The 18,280-nt window shown below is 41.0% G+C and overlaps 1 protein-coding gene and 1 long non-coding RNA gene across 5 annotated transcripts in view; both read left to right on the top strand.

Moving 5' to 3' along the window:
- LOC141376786 (uncharacterized) overlaps positions 1-18,280 on the top strand; it is a 111,372-nt gene that overhangs the window by 67,585 nt on the left and 25,507 nt on the right. The gene's annotated exons all lie outside the window — the stretch shown is intronic.
- The window catches only part of cyth3a (cytohesin 3a), a 57,936-nt gene that overhangs the window by 27,693 nt on the left and 11,963 nt on the right, over positions 1-18,280 (top strand). The window contains exons 9-16 of one of the 4 annotated variants that reach the window (XR_012387942.1): positions 1,840-1,951; positions 2,381-2,457; positions 5,532-6,165; positions 6,483-6,589; positions 7,558-7,684; positions 7,860-7,945; positions 8,242-8,284; positions 8,383-8,844. Coding sequence is in view for 1 of the 4 variants with exons in the window: in XM_001342001.9 (XP_001342037.2) it covers positions 1,840-1,951; positions 2,381-2,457; positions 5,532-5,603; positions 10,180-10,334 (416 nt within the window). In the remaining 3 variants the exon portion in view is untranslated. Of the gene's footprint in view, positions 1-1,839; positions 1,952-2,380; positions 2,458-5,531; positions 6,590-7,557; positions 7,685-7,859; positions 7,946-8,241; positions 8,285-8,382; positions 8,845-10,179; positions 11,732-11,983; positions 12,095-18,280 lie in introns of those variants that run through there. The other 3 variants (XR_012387941.1, XR_012387940.1, XM_001342001.9) reach the window with 3 other exon arrangements.

Raw genomic sequence — 18,280 nt, forward strand, 5'->3', positions numbered from 1 at the left:
ATCTAAATATGGTCAATATGAACCTTCTGATTCTAGGGGCATTTTATGGAGTAATAGATGAGCATGTCAAACCGTTTCTGGATTTATTTTACTTACCTAAGCCATGAACACTCACTGGTCACTTATAGAGACCACCTATCATTATATACTGGTCACTTATAGAGACCACCTATCACCTAACATTATCACTTATAGGTACACCTATCTGGTAGCAGGTTGGACCCCTTTTTGCCTTCAGAAATGCCTTAATCCTTCGTGGCATAGATTCAACCAGGTACTTGAGGTAACATTCCTCAGAGATTTTGGTCCATATTGACAAGATAGCATCACGCAGTTGCTGCAGATTTGTCAGCTGCCCGTCCATGATGCAAATCTGCCATTCCACCACATCCCAAGGGTGCTCTATTGGATTGAGATCTGGTGACTGTGGAGGCCATTTGAGTACAGTGAACTCACTGGCATGTTCAAGAAACCAGACTGAGATGATTCACGCTTTATGACACGGCGTGTTATTCTGCTGGAAGTAATCATCTGAAGATGGGTAAACTGTAGTCATGAAGGCATGGACATAGTCAGTAACAATATTCAGGTAGGCTGTGGCGTTGACATGATGCTCAATTGGTAGTAATAGGCCCAAAGTGTGCCAAGAAAATATCCCCTACACCATTAAACTACCAGCATGAACCATTGAAACATGGCAGGATGGATCCATGCTTTAATTTTGTTGATGCCAAATTCTGACCCTACTATCCAATTGCCTCAGCACAAATCAAGACTCATCAAACCAGGCAACGTTTTTCCAATCTTCTATTGTCCAATTTTGGTGAGCCTGTGTGAATTGTAGCCTCAGTTTCCTGTGTTTAGCTGACAGGAGTGGCACCCAGTGTAGTCTTCTGCTGCTGTAGCCCATCTGACTCAAGGTTGGACGTGTTGTGTGTTCAAAGATGTTCTTCTGCATACCTTGGTTGTAATGAGTGATTATTTGGGTTACTGTTGCCTTTCTATCAACACAAACCAGTCTGGCCATTCTCCTCTGGCATCAACAAGGCATTTGTGCCCACAGAACTGCCACTCACTGGACATTTTCTCTTTTTCGGACCATTCTCTGTAAACCCTAGAGATGGTTGTGCTTGAAAATCCCAGTAGATCAGCAGTTTCTGAAATACTCAGACCAGCCTGACTGGCACCACCAACCATGCCACGTTCAAAGTCACTTAAATCATCTTTCTTCCCCACTCTGATGCTTGCTTTGCTACATGCCTAAATCCATTAAGTGCTTGCCATGTGATTGGCTGAGATTTGCGTTGGACAGGTGTACCTAATAAAGTGGCCGGTGAGTGTATATCTGCTATTTAGATATCAAAGAACAATTGAACTTCTTAAGCCAATGCAGTATATGGTACATTTAATCATTAAGTCAACCCAAAACAAGTATCCTTCTGGAGCTCCTCTATAGGACTCAAGACTTGTTAAACACTTGCAGAAAAGTCTGAACATAACAACTGAAAATGTAATACATGAAAATGTGAACAGAATTTGGAAAAAAATGTAATGGAATTTGGTAGAAAAAGTTGATTTAGTTTGTGGCAACAAATAACCCAATCAACACAGCATTTATGTAACAAGTTTTACAACATCAACAAGCACAGTGTTGCCATTTTGTTATCTGAAATCATCTATAACAATATTGTGGATTTTAAATATCATAGTAGCTATAGTTTCTCAAAAGCAAACAAAGGTCGTGTGAATTTTCAGCTGTCTGAAATTGCTTTGATGAATACAAAGTTTTCGATATTTAATGTCAGATTATGCACATTAATAATGATTTTTCTTTTTTAGAATTTATATGAAAGCATTAAAAATGAGCCCTTCAAAATTCCTGAAGATGATGGGAACGATCTAACTCACACCTTCTTTAATCCAGACCGAGAGGGATGGCTGCTAAAACTAGGTTGGTCATCTTTCTGTTATTAAGTTCTCTTTTTGGTCATGCTTTTTTTTCATGGTTTCAAGATCACCGATTTTAATCTGGTATTATCCAAAACCTCACTTAATAACTGTTAGTTACATTATGACCTATAAAGCAGATTTTTTGTATATTTAAAGAAATTAAAGAGCTTTCAAATTATTATTATTATTTTTTATGTGTGTTGATCGGGATTACATGGATGGATAATGTTGTTATTAGCAGACCACTAAAGCTTTTATAGCATTTTTTAATAAAGACCCTTTAATATCCATAAAATCTTTTGGTAAGTGTTTGATGCTGTGAGGCGGGGACTGCTAATTCCATGTAATGCCATGATTTATTTACAGTACAAAGTTTCTGAACTATTTAAGCACATTTCTAATATTGAATTTTGTATCTATAAACTTGCAGGGGGAAGAGTGAAAACCTGGAAGAGGAGGTGGTTCATTTTGACAGACAACTGTCTGTATTACTTTGAATATACTACAGTAAGTTGAACTGTTCAATATTTCCTGTTTTAGCCAATAAATATGTTCAGGATTAAAATGATGTAGTAAGATATGAGTGAAAGGAAGAAAGGAGGTCATACAGAAGAGGAAGCCAGAGAGAAAAAGTGTGAATCGCAAAGATTTGATCAGTTCAGACATTTTTGCCTTAACAGTAAGACTAAACAAGTACATCATTAGCAGTTCTTTGTTTATTTAAATGGTTAATTTAGATATAACAAGCCCATAAAGTGTACTTTCTTTCCTTTTTTAATTTTAAATGTTTTGACCAGACATAACTGTAATTTTTTTTCAACAATTAGTCTTAATTTAGTTACTCCTCTGTATTTTTTTATGCGTTTTGCTAGTCAGTTTCAGCTGATATTAATGTGTGGGACATTCTCATTTTACATAACAATTTTCAATGGACAAAATTTTGTGTGGTGCAGGATGAGTCATCAGTAAGCGTTACATTAAGCACAACAGGAGTCCATGCTGACCCATTTCCTAATATCTATGTCATTTTTTTTTTTTTACTCAACTTTTACCTTGGCACAATTTACACAAAAGTGTTTCTGAAATGTTTACACATAAAAACATGTAAACAACAGCATCTCTTGCAAAAGCAAGTGCTTATTTCAAAACAACTATAATGCTGTTTTTCTCTGTATAGGAACTGCACACAGTCCTTAAATAATATCTGCCCACCAAACTGCACACATATATGATCATAATGTTTAGCTTTCTAACTGATTGAAATAGGTATACTTACACTAAACAAAGATCTACAAGGGCATAAATGATCATTTATTGCTCAAAATATTGAACTTTTTTTGTGAGCAGTTTATTTTGGGTGACGTGTCTTGGAAGAAGTTTATTTTGCAAAGAAAATCTGAATGTTCAGCAAATTCTGTGCTTGTAGTTTTGCAGACTTGGTCTAAAGATTATGAGTGAAGGTGTATGAGTGTATGAGTGTGCTTCAAATACAACTAAGTACTACTTAAAAAGCCATGAAACAATCAAGTGTATCAAATTATTTGCCAGATTTTTAGTTTGTCGACTTTAATTGCAGTTTGCCACTTCCACTTTCATTTAGGAACATTTCATGCATGCTCCCCGTGACAAACAAGTTATTGGATGCGGGGAATTGCTGAAAGAGTGTAGTTTTAATGAAATGTTTGATACCGCATGGCGAATGGGATTCCGCATTTCTCTGTAACTTAGATGTACTTGCTTAGATGTACTCTGTATTTAGCGTCAGAAAGCCATGTGTGTATAGACTATCCTGTCACAAAATGCTGCGAAAATTCTACCTGATAATATTAGTTTGATTAAGTTGTTTACATGTTTACATTCGGAGCATTTACAGCAGATCTTTCAGTCAATAATATTGTAGTAATATTAATATACTGTAAAGTTAATAACTAAATCATTTTGACTAAGATATGTCTTTAAAAACTGAAAGAGTACTGCTGACTATACCAACTTACTTTGCCTCTGAATAAACATAAGCAAAAAACATTGATCACACACTTACCAAATCTACTTGCAAGTAGATAAGCAAGACTGTAACTTTTAATTTAAAACTACCAAAAACTCTGTTGGAACATTAATTTCATTCTTACTGGCTTTTCATCCTACAGTTTGTCAGTCAAAAATCAAAGACCTAAAACACTTCACAAAACAAGAACAACATTCTGTTTAAATTAGCATATAGAAGTTTGTTACATTAAATTTACATTACAAGTACAAAATGATTCATAAATTGACTCCTAAAAGCTACATATAATTGTTCTGAAATATTTATTTTTTTGTATATTTTGAACTTATTTCATTATGACATTTCAGTAGCACTTTATTTTGGTGGTTGCTATTGCACATTTTGATATCTAAAGGTTGCAATGGAACTACATGCCAATTACTTCTCATTTATTATTATTAGTTTAGTATTAGTAGAATGTCTGCATAATAGCTGTTAATACTGTTTCTTCAACATACATTTAACTGACTATAAGATATTTTACAAGAACATTTCAACTTACTCTAACCTTAACCCCAACCTAACAGTCTACTTATAATCTAATGAGAATTAGTTGGCATGTAAATGCAATGTAACTTAAATTCAACAAAATGCGTTAAAGGGACTGTCAAAAAAAAAAAAAATGATACCGACATTTCTGTAGAAATAGAAAAGTTAGAGAGGATAGTTTTTTTTTTTTAAATGAAATGTTATCAAAGAAAACGTTAAAGCTTTTTTAGGTATTAGTTTGTTGTTTTAATAATTATATTGCAATTATAAGTTGCACATTTTGAAGGGGGATGGAAATGCACTTAGTGTGATGATAAAAAATTATTGTGAAACATTTGCTTTGAAACTATATTAACTATATGAGACAAGTTTATGTCAAGCTAAAAGCTAGTTAGAACTTTGTAAAAAGAGATTTAAAAAGCAAAACAAAATGAAAGACAGAGAAAGAGAGCGCTGGGTTTTAGCTGGTTTATTTTAATAGCCGTTATAAGAAATATGTGAATATATTTAAAATAGTGAAAAACAAAAGTAAAAAATGGGTTCCATATGAAGACTTTGAATAGTTTTATTGCAAATACTTTTTGATTGTGCCAGTAACTGCTGTGTCAAGATGAAAGTTGGTTATGAGAAGAGAGTGGGAAAAAAATAGGAAATGGGTCCTAGCAATTGTGAGCAACTGTAAATGAGTATTCACAGGAAATGTATTTTATACACTAGCATATTACATGACCTCAATGTGCGCACACAGACTAAAATCTAAAAAACACTCAAAGCAACAACCACCCCGCTGTGCCATCTCATCAGCAAAGTGGAAGGAAATAATGTTTTTTTTTTTCATTTTCCTCTAGCAGTGTGCCAGATTTAGACTTAGAGGCAGACAGTTGCTTAATGTGCACATAGTTAGTTCCCTCTCTTTTTTAATCATCCTTTTCCATAAATCCCCATCCTCCACATCGCATTTATGGAAGCATATTGCAGATTAAGTCCTAATTGCTTTAATACCAAATAAACACGTTGGATTAAGTGTCTGTCACTCTTGTGTTCATAGGACAAAGAGCCTCGGGGAATCATTCCACTGGAAAATCTTAGTATAAGAGAGGTGGAAGAGCCAAGAAAACCAGTATGTGACTTTTCAAACTTTTAGTTAAAGCTGCAGTCCTTGAAGTTTTGGTTAAAAATGACTTGAAGTTCATTTTTGAGTATGTGCATATTAGCTCTTCTTCACAGTTAAACCAGCCGCCATGTGTCAACCTACTTAACCAGCATATGCTGTTTACAGCCTTTAAACAAAGCAGCTGGAAGAAATGGCAGATTTTAAAGGACAACAAGTTCGAATGAACTTTAATGAGCTTTTTATGTTACAGGAGTAATTTGCTTATGAAATTTGAATGTTAAGACAATTTTTAGACTGTATAGATATTGAAATTGAAATACACAGCAAATTCATCTGAGTTAAATTCTCGGTGTTGAAGCATTTCAGAGTAAAGTGTTGACGTTAAAGAGTTAGATTTTGATAAATGAATATAATAAGAGTTAGAATTGATTTTATTCAGTGCGAAATCAAGGAGTTATCTTTTCAACACTTGGTGGTGTTATTTCCAACATCCGGGAATTCATGCAGCCCCAGTCACTGAAGAATTTTCCAGACGCCATTTTCCATCTGAGGTTTAGAACAGCAACTGGTGAGTCAAACTACCTAAATTTAGGTATTTTACTGACTTTCTTTAAGGAAATACAGTTGTAAACATATTGTTAAGTTAATAACTTTAGAATGGAGTGACAATTTTAATCTTCTGCTGTTCATTCATGGTCGTTTGTGTATCTAGCTTAACTGCATTACTCACTTCTTTTCAAGAATGTTTTTATATATGCTCACGCATACATAGTGCATAAAAACATCAAATGTACATGTTCAACACATTTCTGTCACGCTTAATGCCATTTTGTGCGTTGTTACCCATCTGTAAAATAAAATCGACACTTCTCCTTTAATTCGAAGCAAACTAGCGAGGGAATCCCCGGAGCAGCCTAGCCTACTCTGCCCGGATGCTAACGGCAACACAGGACGGTTTCCATAAGCTCTGGAGAGTTTCTAAAACATATCTGGTGAGTAAATGAACATATGCTTACTTGTAAAAGGCTTCCTGACTAAAACATATGATTGTTTTTTATTCGTGTACGTTAATTTGGTTATTTTAAACACCGCGGCCCTTTTAAACTGGTTCATTCGTGGCCGTCCATATACCGTTAGTTCATAGACTCGCGTGATAACGTACGCTTGAAATATATTAAGCGTTGACAACCATTAAAGTCGGAATGTTAACATTAATGTCTTTAAATGACCGCGTTTGCACTTTCTCAGACATTTAAGGTTACCGAAGTCTCCCGGAAGTTGCGGGACTAACGTTAACGTTATCTTGCAAATGCACAGAGACTCCCAGATGCCCAAGTAACTTAGATGCCCGCAAATGAATGATAATCTCCCGGAAATCGCGCGTCTCCCGCCCGGTCATTAAACACTTTGCACAGCCCTCTCCACCGCATCCCTCCCAGCTCTTCAGGTACGTCGCGCGCAAGTCACCCCCACCGCTCTTCAGGTACGTCGCGCGCAACTCATCCCATTGCTCTTCAGGTTCTCATCTCTCCCGCTACCTCACGCAAATCAACTCTGTATCCCCCGAAAATTACTTTTTCCAACTCGGGATGTCTGACGTTAGTAAGTTAGGCTATTTATGTAGTCAGGAACATCTTAGTCAAGCTTTTTCTCCCGCATGATATTGTGCTTAAAACTATAGGCTAAACTTAGCATGTACTGTACACAACATTTCCTTTTTATTAAAGACAATTTAGTGCGTTGTAAACAGCCACCTGTCTGTAAAATTAATCAACTGATTCATATTTGAGCAGCCTAATGATGATACAGGTTTGATTTGTAGATTTATTATCAATAATCAACATCTGAATCAAAAGATATCTGAAAAAGTGTGAGGCATACTTTGTGATGTTCATCTCTCCTTTTTATCTGAAGGTTATGCATATGTGTTAGATACTAATTTTTTTTTTTTTTTTAACAGCCACAGTTCTCTATACAATAACACAAGACCCTGTGACGGTGGCTGATTAGAGACGGATGGTGTATTTCCAGAGTTGGTGAAATGACCAAGCACACCTTCTTGGTCATATGTGGTGATAATAATGAAGGTATGTTTGATAAAGTTCTGTATTTGTTCAACATAAGCTGAGAGGGTATTAGAGCATTAGAGAATAACAAATGACATGAAGGTGATAAGTTTTGTATTGTGGGTGAACTGTTACTTAAATAATGTTTTGCTCTTTGCTTTGCACTTTTCCTCTTCTGCTTATCCTAATATTTTAGATTATATTTGGACCTGAAACATCTGCTAGACTCCAGGAAAGGTGGCGTCAATACTGGACCTGAAAGGGCCTAACAAGTTGAATCAGGTAAAGAAACATGCACGCACGCACGCACACGCTTACAGAAAACTATTGTTTATGAAGTTTATGAATATTTTTTACACTGTGGCCAATATTTTGGGAAAGTCAGCATCACTAAATGATATAAAAGATTTTAAGCTCCTCTAAATTTTGCTCCAAGTGTTGTGTTAAATTCAGGATTCTGGACAGACAGCTGCCTGTTTTTCCAGTTCTAGTCATAGTGGTTAACCTAATTGTTTTTGGAGATCCAACAGTGATGTATGTGTTTTTTCTACTTTTCCATATCCTGTCACCTCAACCAGCTGGGAGAGTCAAGTTGTGGATCATCATGTAGATTTTCAAAAGGTGAGTTTAGATTTCTTGAATGTTTTATTTACTTTAAATGTTCTTTTAAATATATCATAGAATTTAATTGCAATTTGTTTTTTAAACATTTTTCTTAGTCATGCTGGAGTCTTGAAGAGTTCTTAGATGAGCATCACCCTATATCCGTGCATCAGGAACCACCAGACGAGCGATCAGCAGCTGCTACATCGTCATGGATAAAAAGGTCATCCTGTGGCTGGGAAGCACTTCATTCACAGGACATGCTTGATGAGATTTCCTAGCTCCAGTTTGTTTTCACACAAGTTTACAGCATTTATACCTTCATTTAAACTGCTGTGTTTGATATGGAGGACCAAGGAAACACCCGAAGTGAAAGATTTGCACGCCAAGTTGTTTAAAATGTAATTTCACAAGAAAACTATGCGTTCAGAAGTAAACTATGAGTGACGCTATATTGAACTTTCAAATTGCTCTGATAACACATCAAGTTTGGACCAAAGGACTGAAACAGCCTTTTTGAGCACTGGTCATAAATATTTTGTTGATACTGTCTGTACTAATAAAACATTTAAAGAATATTTGACATTGTTGCATTTTAAAAACTGAATGAATTGTTGAAGTGGTGAATGTTTTCAAATAAAATGAAAGGTCTATTTGACCTTTTTACCATATTTACACTCAAGAGAGTTGAATAAAATAACAATATATTACACCAGGCGGTGTTAAATATAGTTAAATTTTTTAACTCTGCCCAGAGTTAAAATTAACCCTTACTTCGGTGTCAATGTGCCAACCCTTTTGAAAGTGTTGATTTAACAATGTTTTGAGTGGACCCCATGAGACACTTTCAAAGTGTTGAAATTAACACCCATAGAGTTGTTTTGGGTCCCCATATTTTGCTGTGTACTTATGCATAAACTTCACACAGTGTTGATATTGCTGATAAGCCATCCCATATTTATGAAAAAAATAGATCCTAACAAAAAAATATATAAAGAAAATAGTTATAAATAATTGCGCTGATTGTGATGTAATTTAAGCTAATTGGGCAATCGTTAGAATTATTCACCATCAGTACTCTAAAAAGTCAAAGCTTCAATATGTTATACCTAAACAAATAATATTTTACTTAATTCATCAAGTTGAGGGAAAGCATGGGGGCGCAGTGGGTAGCACAATATACTCACAGCAAGAAGGTTGCTGGTTCAAGCCTCGGCTGGGTCAGTTGCCGTTTTTGTGTGGAGTTTGCATGTTCTCCACGTGTTCGCTTGGGTTTCCTCCGGGGGTTCCGCTTTCCCCCACAAGTCTAAAGACATACGGTACAAGTGAATTGAGTAGGCTAAATTGTCCGTAGTGTATGAGTGTGAATGGGTGTGTATGGATGTTTCCCAGTGATGGGTTGCAGCTAGAAGGGCATCCGCGGCATAAAACATGTGCTGGATAAGTTGGCATTTCATTTCGCTGTTGTGACCCCAGATTAGTAAATGGACTATGCCGAAAAGAAAATGAATGAATGAATGAATGATTAAGTTGAAAAAACTCTAGGTTTAGTTGAAGTAATCCCGAGTTCAGATTTGGAATTTGATCAAATGTTTGATAAATCAAATGCCTCTGATTACGACAATTTGTCGGTTATTTCACTAAACATGCCTGCAAGTGAAAATCTGTGCTAAAATCGTCATTTTGATCCATTTATTTGTTGTTGTTGTAAAAATGGATCCATTTATTTGTTTTGTTTTCTATTGTCATGATCTCCCCATATCCCCCCTCTGTTGGTCAGAGCAGGGATGGCAAGCCAATTTTAGGGATTGCAGCTTTAAACTTTAATCAAGATGATTTCTAAATTTAGTCCTCTTGTTAGTCAGAAATAAATGAAAAATTAAAAGTGACTATTTCACGCTTTGACCTTTCAGAACTGCTTTGAGCTCTACAACCCGAGTCATAAGGGCCAGGTAATTAAAGCATGCAAGACGGAGGCTGATGGGAAAGTAGTGGAGGGGAATCACGTGGTGTACAGAATATCAGCACCCACGCCGGAGGAGAAAGAAGAGTGGATCAAATCCATCAAGTAAGGCTTCACGGTGTCAGCCCTCATTATTCTCTTCTCAGATAAGTGGTGTGTGTGGGCTGTAGGTCATACACACACACAAACCCACAGATGCTCAGAAAGGAGCACAGACTCTTCTTATCATAAAACATCATGCTGATAAGAGAAAGCGGGTGTTTTAGATCTTGTCTATGCAATGGAAAATATTTATGCCTCGTTTTCCATTAACAATATATGAACTTCTTTAAAACATGATTAGTTTACATTAAATATTAAAGGGGGGATATTGTATACACATGTTTGCAAGATGTATTATAAGACTCAAGTGTTCCCTAAATGTGTCTGTGAGTTTTGGGCTAAAAATACCTCATGGCTCATTCATTATATCTTGAGTTAATACCCTCATTTTAAACGGACATCTTGCTTTATTGTGTCTCTCTTTAAATGCAAACCATTCCCACATTGCAAAATCTTTCTGGCCCAGCACTGGCCCACACAATTAGGTTTTGCTTGGCCCACATGCTAGTGTTACGGTACATGACTGGACCAAGTCTAGCTTCCAGACAAGGGCCAAACATGGACTATATCTGGGCCAAGTCTCAGCCAAGTTATTAACTCGTAACTGGGCCTGAATTGGTTTATGGAATATTGCTATGAAATTAATAAACCCATGAAGCACTGTGCTGGGCACACTATGGGCATCCTTTGTTTCAAAGCGACCAGAGTGGTAGAATTTTTTTTTTAATTATTTTAAACATAGGTCAAGAAAGGCCAAACTTACAGGGCCCACATATCAAATTTTAACATTTGCCACCTATAAGACGGTGCCACCGCTGCCAAACCCTGGCTGTGTTTGGCCTACATGCTGTATGCCAGTGCTGGAAAAAAGCCTGCTGTGCCAGCTTTATGCCAGATCTGGGCCAGATATTTGCTACCTGGGTTTGCTCATCTCCAATCCACTCTCTTGGAGAACAAAAAGCAAAACATTTGTTTTGGATTTAACATTTTGATGTCTATCAAAGCCATGCAGACAAAACATTGCAGTTCTTTATCATAAAAACATATTTTCAAGCCTTATCAGTTTAATTTTCTGATATGCAGTTTTCTGACTGCACATGCTGGATTGTCGTCGAAAATACGGTTCCAAAATCTATTCCAATTCTAAAATCAGATATGAAAGATTAAGCATATTTTTGTTTCAAAATTAACATTTTGTTTTCATTTGTTAATTTTGCAGCCACATTATTTAAGCACTTGACTGGGTTATCTTAAATTACCAATCTCAAATTTTTGGCACAGTAAGATCTGGCTATTGCGGCTATGAGCCTAAAGTGGCCCAGAGAAAATGTGGCCCAGTTATCCTAAAACAAATGTGGACAACTTTTGGCAAATATTCAGCACAGTTAGCTCTGGCAAATGTGGATTTGAGCCTAATGTGGCCTAGAGAAGATATTGCAAATGTGGCCCAGTTATCTTAAAACATATGTGGACCACATAGACCAGGGGTGCTCAGTCCTGTTCCTGGAGATCTACCTTCCTGCAGATTTCAGCTCTAACCCTAATCAAACACAACTGAACTAATTAATTACGACCTGAACAGTACTTGATAATTACAGGCAGGTGTGTTTGATCAGGGTTGGAGGGGAACTTGCAGGAAGGTAGATCTCCAGGAATAGGATTAAGCACCCATGACACAGACTAAAGTCATTATCATGGAGAAAAGTGTTTGCTTTAGTTGGGCTCATAGCCCTGAACCTCTAAATAAACATTTTCTTTGCTTGAAAAGTTTATTCATTGCAGCAAACAAGCCAAGTTAAAAAGCATTAAAAATTAAGTGAGGCACAACCTGTGATGAAATGATATAATTCACTTATGTTAACCAAAGTTTAATCTATTATTAAAATTAACTAAAAATATGCTTGCACATGCCAGAGAATTATGAAGGTTTATAAGCTAAAAAAAATTCTACATTTCAACTTCTGCTAACAGAGACATCAATAATCAGCCTATGAACCTCAACAATGGTGACTATTAACAAAATGAACAAAACTCACAAATATCAAAAACAGGAGACTAAAAGTGACAAAATCAACAACGTCAACATAACAGCAGAATCAACAGCAAATAATAAAAACTGGAGCATTAATAAGCTATAGAATGTATTCATACTGCAATGCATGCTGGGGTTTTTGTACTTTGCCACACCCAGCAAGTGTAAGGTTTAGGCCAGATCTGGGCCAGAATAAAAGCAAACTGTGGCCCAGAATAGGGTCAGTTCTGGTACATTTGGTTGAATTCTGGCTAATATGTGGTATTTCTTTGGCTTATTTGTGGCTTAGATCTGTCAAACAGGAGTGAACCACCCAACTGCCATCATTCTATGCGGTATGTGGGCCAGATTTGAGCCACAAGAATTTTGCTAGCTGGGGATCATTCATGCTAACATGTGGAATGGGCTCTATGCACAGCTAGAGTTTTAAAGCTAACGATAAACTTCCGGTGAAAGCTTAATGTGACTTTTCAATTCCACAAGGTTGTTTTTACAGCATCGATGTTGTAATGCAATTACAGCACATTCAGTTAAATAGACTTAGGCATTAATTTAATTGTTCAAGCGTAAAACGAGACGACAGACCGTTGTAAACGCTAGCGCCGTCAGCAGCAACAGCCAAATACTGAGGTGAAATAAACTGTCATATTTTAAAGACATGTCAGGGCGAATGAAATTTAATGCAGTACTTCTTGTCCCATCTGAGACTCACTTTATATCATGTATTTAATATGCAGTGAAGATCGCTGATTTTTTAAGAAATCAGATTTTGAACAACAATTTTGTGATGAAAAGACAGTTCACTGGAAGCTCTTGGGCTGCCTGGCCTAAAATTAAAACTCTGTGTGCATATACTGTAGACCATTTGGTTTCTGTCACATTCATGGAATAACAAACAAAGTCAGATGGATCCAAGTCCAAGTGAGCCTAAAGTCAATAAAACAAGGTGCAAACAAGTTCAACAAATCCAGCGTCGAGGTTAGGGATAATCACAGAATCAAGAAACAAAGATCTTGACAAGACACAGCAAGATCACGAACAAGTAATAGTGTACTGATAATGAAGCACCAAACTTTCGCTTCTTAAATAGGTGGGGCTAAGGACAAACAGCTGGGGCTGCTAATTAGAACAGCTGATCCATGTTTAGCGAGTTCATGTGATCTTAACACATACACACAACAAAAGCACATTGAGGAATGCAAAACAAACCCACGTGACAACAACAAACATGATAGAACCGTGACAGGTTCATTGTTGATAGTAAGGTTTCCATCCTAGGTGAATCTTTTCAAAGTTTGCAAAAAAGAAAAAGATTACAAGTGCAATTTAGGTGCATTTCCATGTAGTTAATAGAGTGGTTGTAGTATTGGTAACCTAGTAACCAGCAGTAAACATGGCAAGCACATCAGAGAAAAGGAAGCAGTTAAAATTGGCCAATAGGGAATTGTGCAGCTTGCAATTCTCCTACTAAAAATAATGCTGTACACAGAAGAAGAAATCTTGACTCATGAATGCCCTGGCTTCAATGTCTGCAGGATTTTTGGTATGTCCTAGTGACCAGACATAGATATTTATATTTGATGTCGCCTAACTTTTGTTGTCTACTGGAAGGAAAACGTCAATAGAGCCGCTATTGTAGGTCAGAGTAGTGCTCCTTTGAAATGAATGTAAAACGTTCAAGGTTACAAAAGTAACCCTTCGTTCCCCGAGGATTTGAGTTCTAAATCCACGTATGGGAGATTCGGTTCAGAAGCTACTTGTCTGAAAGAGTATTGAACAGGCCAATGAAAGCAATGAATTGGCAGCGCAAGCTTGCGCAGGTGTGCTGCATCGCCAATTAACTGAGCATATAAGCACACCTGGCGCCAGCAAACGCCATCCTTTTTAAGCTGAAGAGACTTTTAACAGCTAAAGGACAGTCATTATGGCGACGGAGTATAGCACTTCCGTTCCCCTCCTCGGGGAACGAAGGGTTACTTCTGTAACCTCGAACGTTCCCCTTCGGTCGGGGAACTCCAGTGCTATAAGTGGATTTGAGTTCTAAATCCACGTATGGGAGTCCATTGAAAGTGTCATAATGACTGCACCTTACCAACGCCTCCGATGAGAGGGCAGTCAGGCAAGCGTGACGCACCCAAATCATGGAAGGCGCGGTCCTCCAACGTGCCCTTGGCCCTAACTTATCCCCACTTCAAAAGAAGCTTTACGGAATAGGTATTTTTTTGGGGAGTCGCTAGCGTCTAGATTCTAGTTCTAGGAAAATACGACAGTACGTTGGGAAGCGTGCAATCCCGGTGGGGAGAATGCTGCGGAGACCATCCGCACCCAATAAGGAGACAAATGGAATTACATATGGACTAACCCTAAGGAGGGGGAGTGCTTATAAGAAGGTGGTAGCGGATAGGGAAGGCACGGGTCCACCCAGGGGGGGGACTTAACCGTGGCGGAAAAAGCATATGGGGATCACCAGCGGGGATCGCACATATCAGGCACCTATACCCAAAAATGCGGGCTGACCAGCGGGTAGACCTAACGTAGTGGGCCAGCGAGTGACTCCTCCGCTGAGTCAGTGCTGGGAGCCTCGGAGGAATCTGCAGGGTTCACCGAATAAGGAACTGTACTGACAGACAGGAAGGTGCACATCTCTCCGTGTTAGGGAAAAAAGGCACCGCAAGCGTGCTACAACACCCTACCGAGTTGTTTCCTCAATCACCAAAGGTACCTAACACCCTTGAGGAAACCGGCTCCACTCGCAGATTGTAAAACCTTGCAAATGTGTTGGGTGTCGCCCAGCCCGCAGCTCTACAAATGTCTGTTGAAGAGGCGCCGCGTGCACACGCCCAAGAGGATGCAACGCTCCAAGTGGAGTGCGCACGCACTCCCGGGGGACGCGGCTGACCTCTGCTCAAATAAGCACATGAAAGGGCCTTTACAATCCAGTGGGATAATCTTTGTTTGGACACGGCACTTTCCTTGCTGCCGTCCGCCATAACAGACAAAGAGCTGCTCAGAAAATCTAAAGTACTGAGTACGGTCCACATAAATGTGCAGGGCGCGAAATGGACAAAGTAAGGAAAGGGCTGGGTCTGCCTCCTTCGGGGACAGCGCTTGCAGGGTTACTACCTGATCTCTAAAGGGAGTGGTAGGAACTTTGGGCGCATAACCCGGGAGGGGTCTCAGGATAACGTGAGAAATATCCGGCCCGAATTCCAGGCACGAGTCACTGACCGAAAATGCCTCCAGGTCCCCAACCCTCTTAATGGAGGCCAACGCGACCAGCAGAGCTGTCTTCAGGGACAGAAATCTTAAGGATACTGAATCGAGTGGCTCGAAGGGATCAAATCGCAGGCTCGTGAGAACAAGGGCGAGATCCCAAGAGGGCGTGAGAGGGGGGCGAGTTGGATTAATTCGCCTAGCACCTCTGAGGAACCGGATGATGAGGTTATGCTTTCCCACGGTGCCGCCAGCCACCGCGTCATGGTGAGCAGAGATGGCGGCAACATAAACCTTGAGAGTGGAGGGCGACAGCCTGCTATCCAACTTCTCTTGAAGGAAAGAGAGCACAACACTGATCTGGCAAGATCGGGGGTCTTCTCTGCGAGAGACACACCATTCAGTGAATAGACTCCACTTCAGGGCGTAGGCGCGCCTCGTGGAGGGGGCTCTAGCCTGAGTGATGGTATCAACCACCACGGACGGCAGGTTACCTAAGTCTTCCTCGCGTCTAGGGAACACGTGGAGGTTCCAGAGATCGGGGCGAGGGTGCCAGATGATGCCTTGTCCCTGAGAAAGTAGGTTCTCTCTCAAAGGGATCTGCCAGGGGAGGGCCGTCGCGAGGAGGGAGATCTCTGATATCCAGGTCCGGTTGGGCCAGAGGGGCGCAACTAACAGAACCTGCTCCTCGTTCTCCCTGACCTTGCACAGTAACTGCGCGATCAGGCTCACTGGGGGTTTCGCATACTTACGTATGCCCCGAGGCCAGCTGTGGGCCAGTGCATCCGTGCCGAGAGTGCCCTCGGTCAGGGAATAAAACAACTGGCAATGAGCGTTCTCGGGGGAAGCAAACAGATCGATATGGGCCTCCCCGAATCGCGCCCATATCAGCTGAACAGACTCGGGGTGGAGTCTCCATTCTCCAGAGTGAGTCTGCTGCCGTGAGAGCGCATCGGTTGCACGGTTGAGCATACCTGGGATGTGAATGGCGCGCAGCGACTTCAGCCGCGGGTGACTCCAGATGGGGCAGACAGCAGGCGAGCTGAGACATGCGGCGAGAGCGCATACCCCCCATGCGGTTGATATACGCTGCCGCCGCCGTACTGTACGTCCTGACCAGCACGTGTTGCTGCTCCAGCACTGGAGAAAAACGGTGGAGAGCAAGGAACACTGCCAACAGCTCTAGGCGATTGATATGCCAATGCAGCTGGGCACCTACCCACAGGCCTGCAGCTGCATGCCCGCGACACACGGCTCCCCAGCCTGTGCTGGAAGCATCTGTTGAGACAACAACATGACTGGACACCTGTCCCAGAGGCACACCGGCCTGCAGGAACGAAGGGTCGTTCCAGGGGCTGAGGGTGCGGCGACACAGCGCAGTAACAGAGACTTGGTGTGCGCGTCTTGGAACTCGATCTTGAAGCCAGTGCTGAAGTAGTCTCATATGGAGCAGTCCAAGCGGCGTGACAGCCGCAGCGGAAGCCATATGCCCCAGGAGCCTCTGAAAATATTTCAGTGGGACCACTATTTTGCTGTCGAGCTCCCTCAGACAGTTCAGCAGCAGGCGAGCGCGCTCTCCGGAGAGGCATGCTACCATGGTGACCGAGTCCAGCTCCATCCCGAGAAAAGAGATCCTCTGCACCGGGGCGAGTTTGCTCTTTTCCCAGTTGACCTGCAACCCCAATAGGCGAAGATGCCGGAGCACCTCGTCTCTGTGCGCAGTCAATTGCTCCCGAAAGTGGGCTAAAATCAGGCAATCATCGAGATAATTGCGTACGCGGATGCCCGCGAGCCGAAGGGGCGCTAGGGCACCCTTCGCGAGTTTGGTAAAGCCCCGCGGAGACAGAGAGAGCCCGAAGGGGAGGACCTTGTACTGCCATGCTCGACCTTCGAACGCAAACCGCAGAAACTGGCGGTGACGTGGAAGAATGGAGACATGAAAATACGCGTCCTTCAGGTCTATGGCTGCAAACCAATCCTGAGGGAGGACGCATCAGAAGATGTGCTTCTGCGTAAGCATTCTGAACGACAGCTTGTGAAGGCAGCGGTTCAAAACGCGCGGAACTAGGATTGGCCGTGACCCACCGCTCTATTTGGGTACGATGAAGTACGGGCTGTAAAACCAGCTCTCCATCTCGGCTGGAGATACGGGCTAGATTGCACCCTTAGCCAGGAGGGCAGCAATCTCCTCTTGCAAGACAGGGGCGGACAGGGGATTGACCCTTGTGAAATACACGCCCGTGAACTTAGGAGGCCGTTTCGAGAACTGTAGTTCGTAGCCGAGTCTGATCGTGCGTATGAGTCACCACGAGGGGCTGGCCCGCGCTAACCAGGCAGGCAGAGCCCTCGTTAATGATGTCATCGCAGCAATCGTTGACGTATCCGCGGAGGGGCAGTGTGCTGATCCGGGGAGCGCGAGGTTCCCACAGAAGAGCTGGAGGAGAGCGATTCGCTCTGGCTCCGCACCCTGACTCTGGAGGGGGGGCTTGGGGGCTGGGAGAAAGAAGACTGTCCCCCCAGTGCCCGTGAGCCGCTGGTGGAGTATGCAGACCCTGCGAGCTGAGAGGCAGCGCGTCCCAGACTGGCAGGGCTTGAGCTGTGACATCCGGGGAAGGGGAAAAATGCTCTTTGTTCGAAACTTTGGTGGCACTGAAAAGTACCGTTGGAATATGGGCCCCGCCCTCCAGCGGGGAAAGAGCAAGTT

Source organism: Danio rerio, chromosome 12 (genome assembly GCF_049306965.1).
Source record: "Danio rerio strain Tuebingen ecotype United States chromosome 12, GRCz12tu, whole genome shotgun sequence".
Taxonomy (NCBI): domain Eukaryota; kingdom Metazoa; phylum Chordata; class Actinopteri; order Cypriniformes; family Danionidae; genus Danio; species Danio rerio.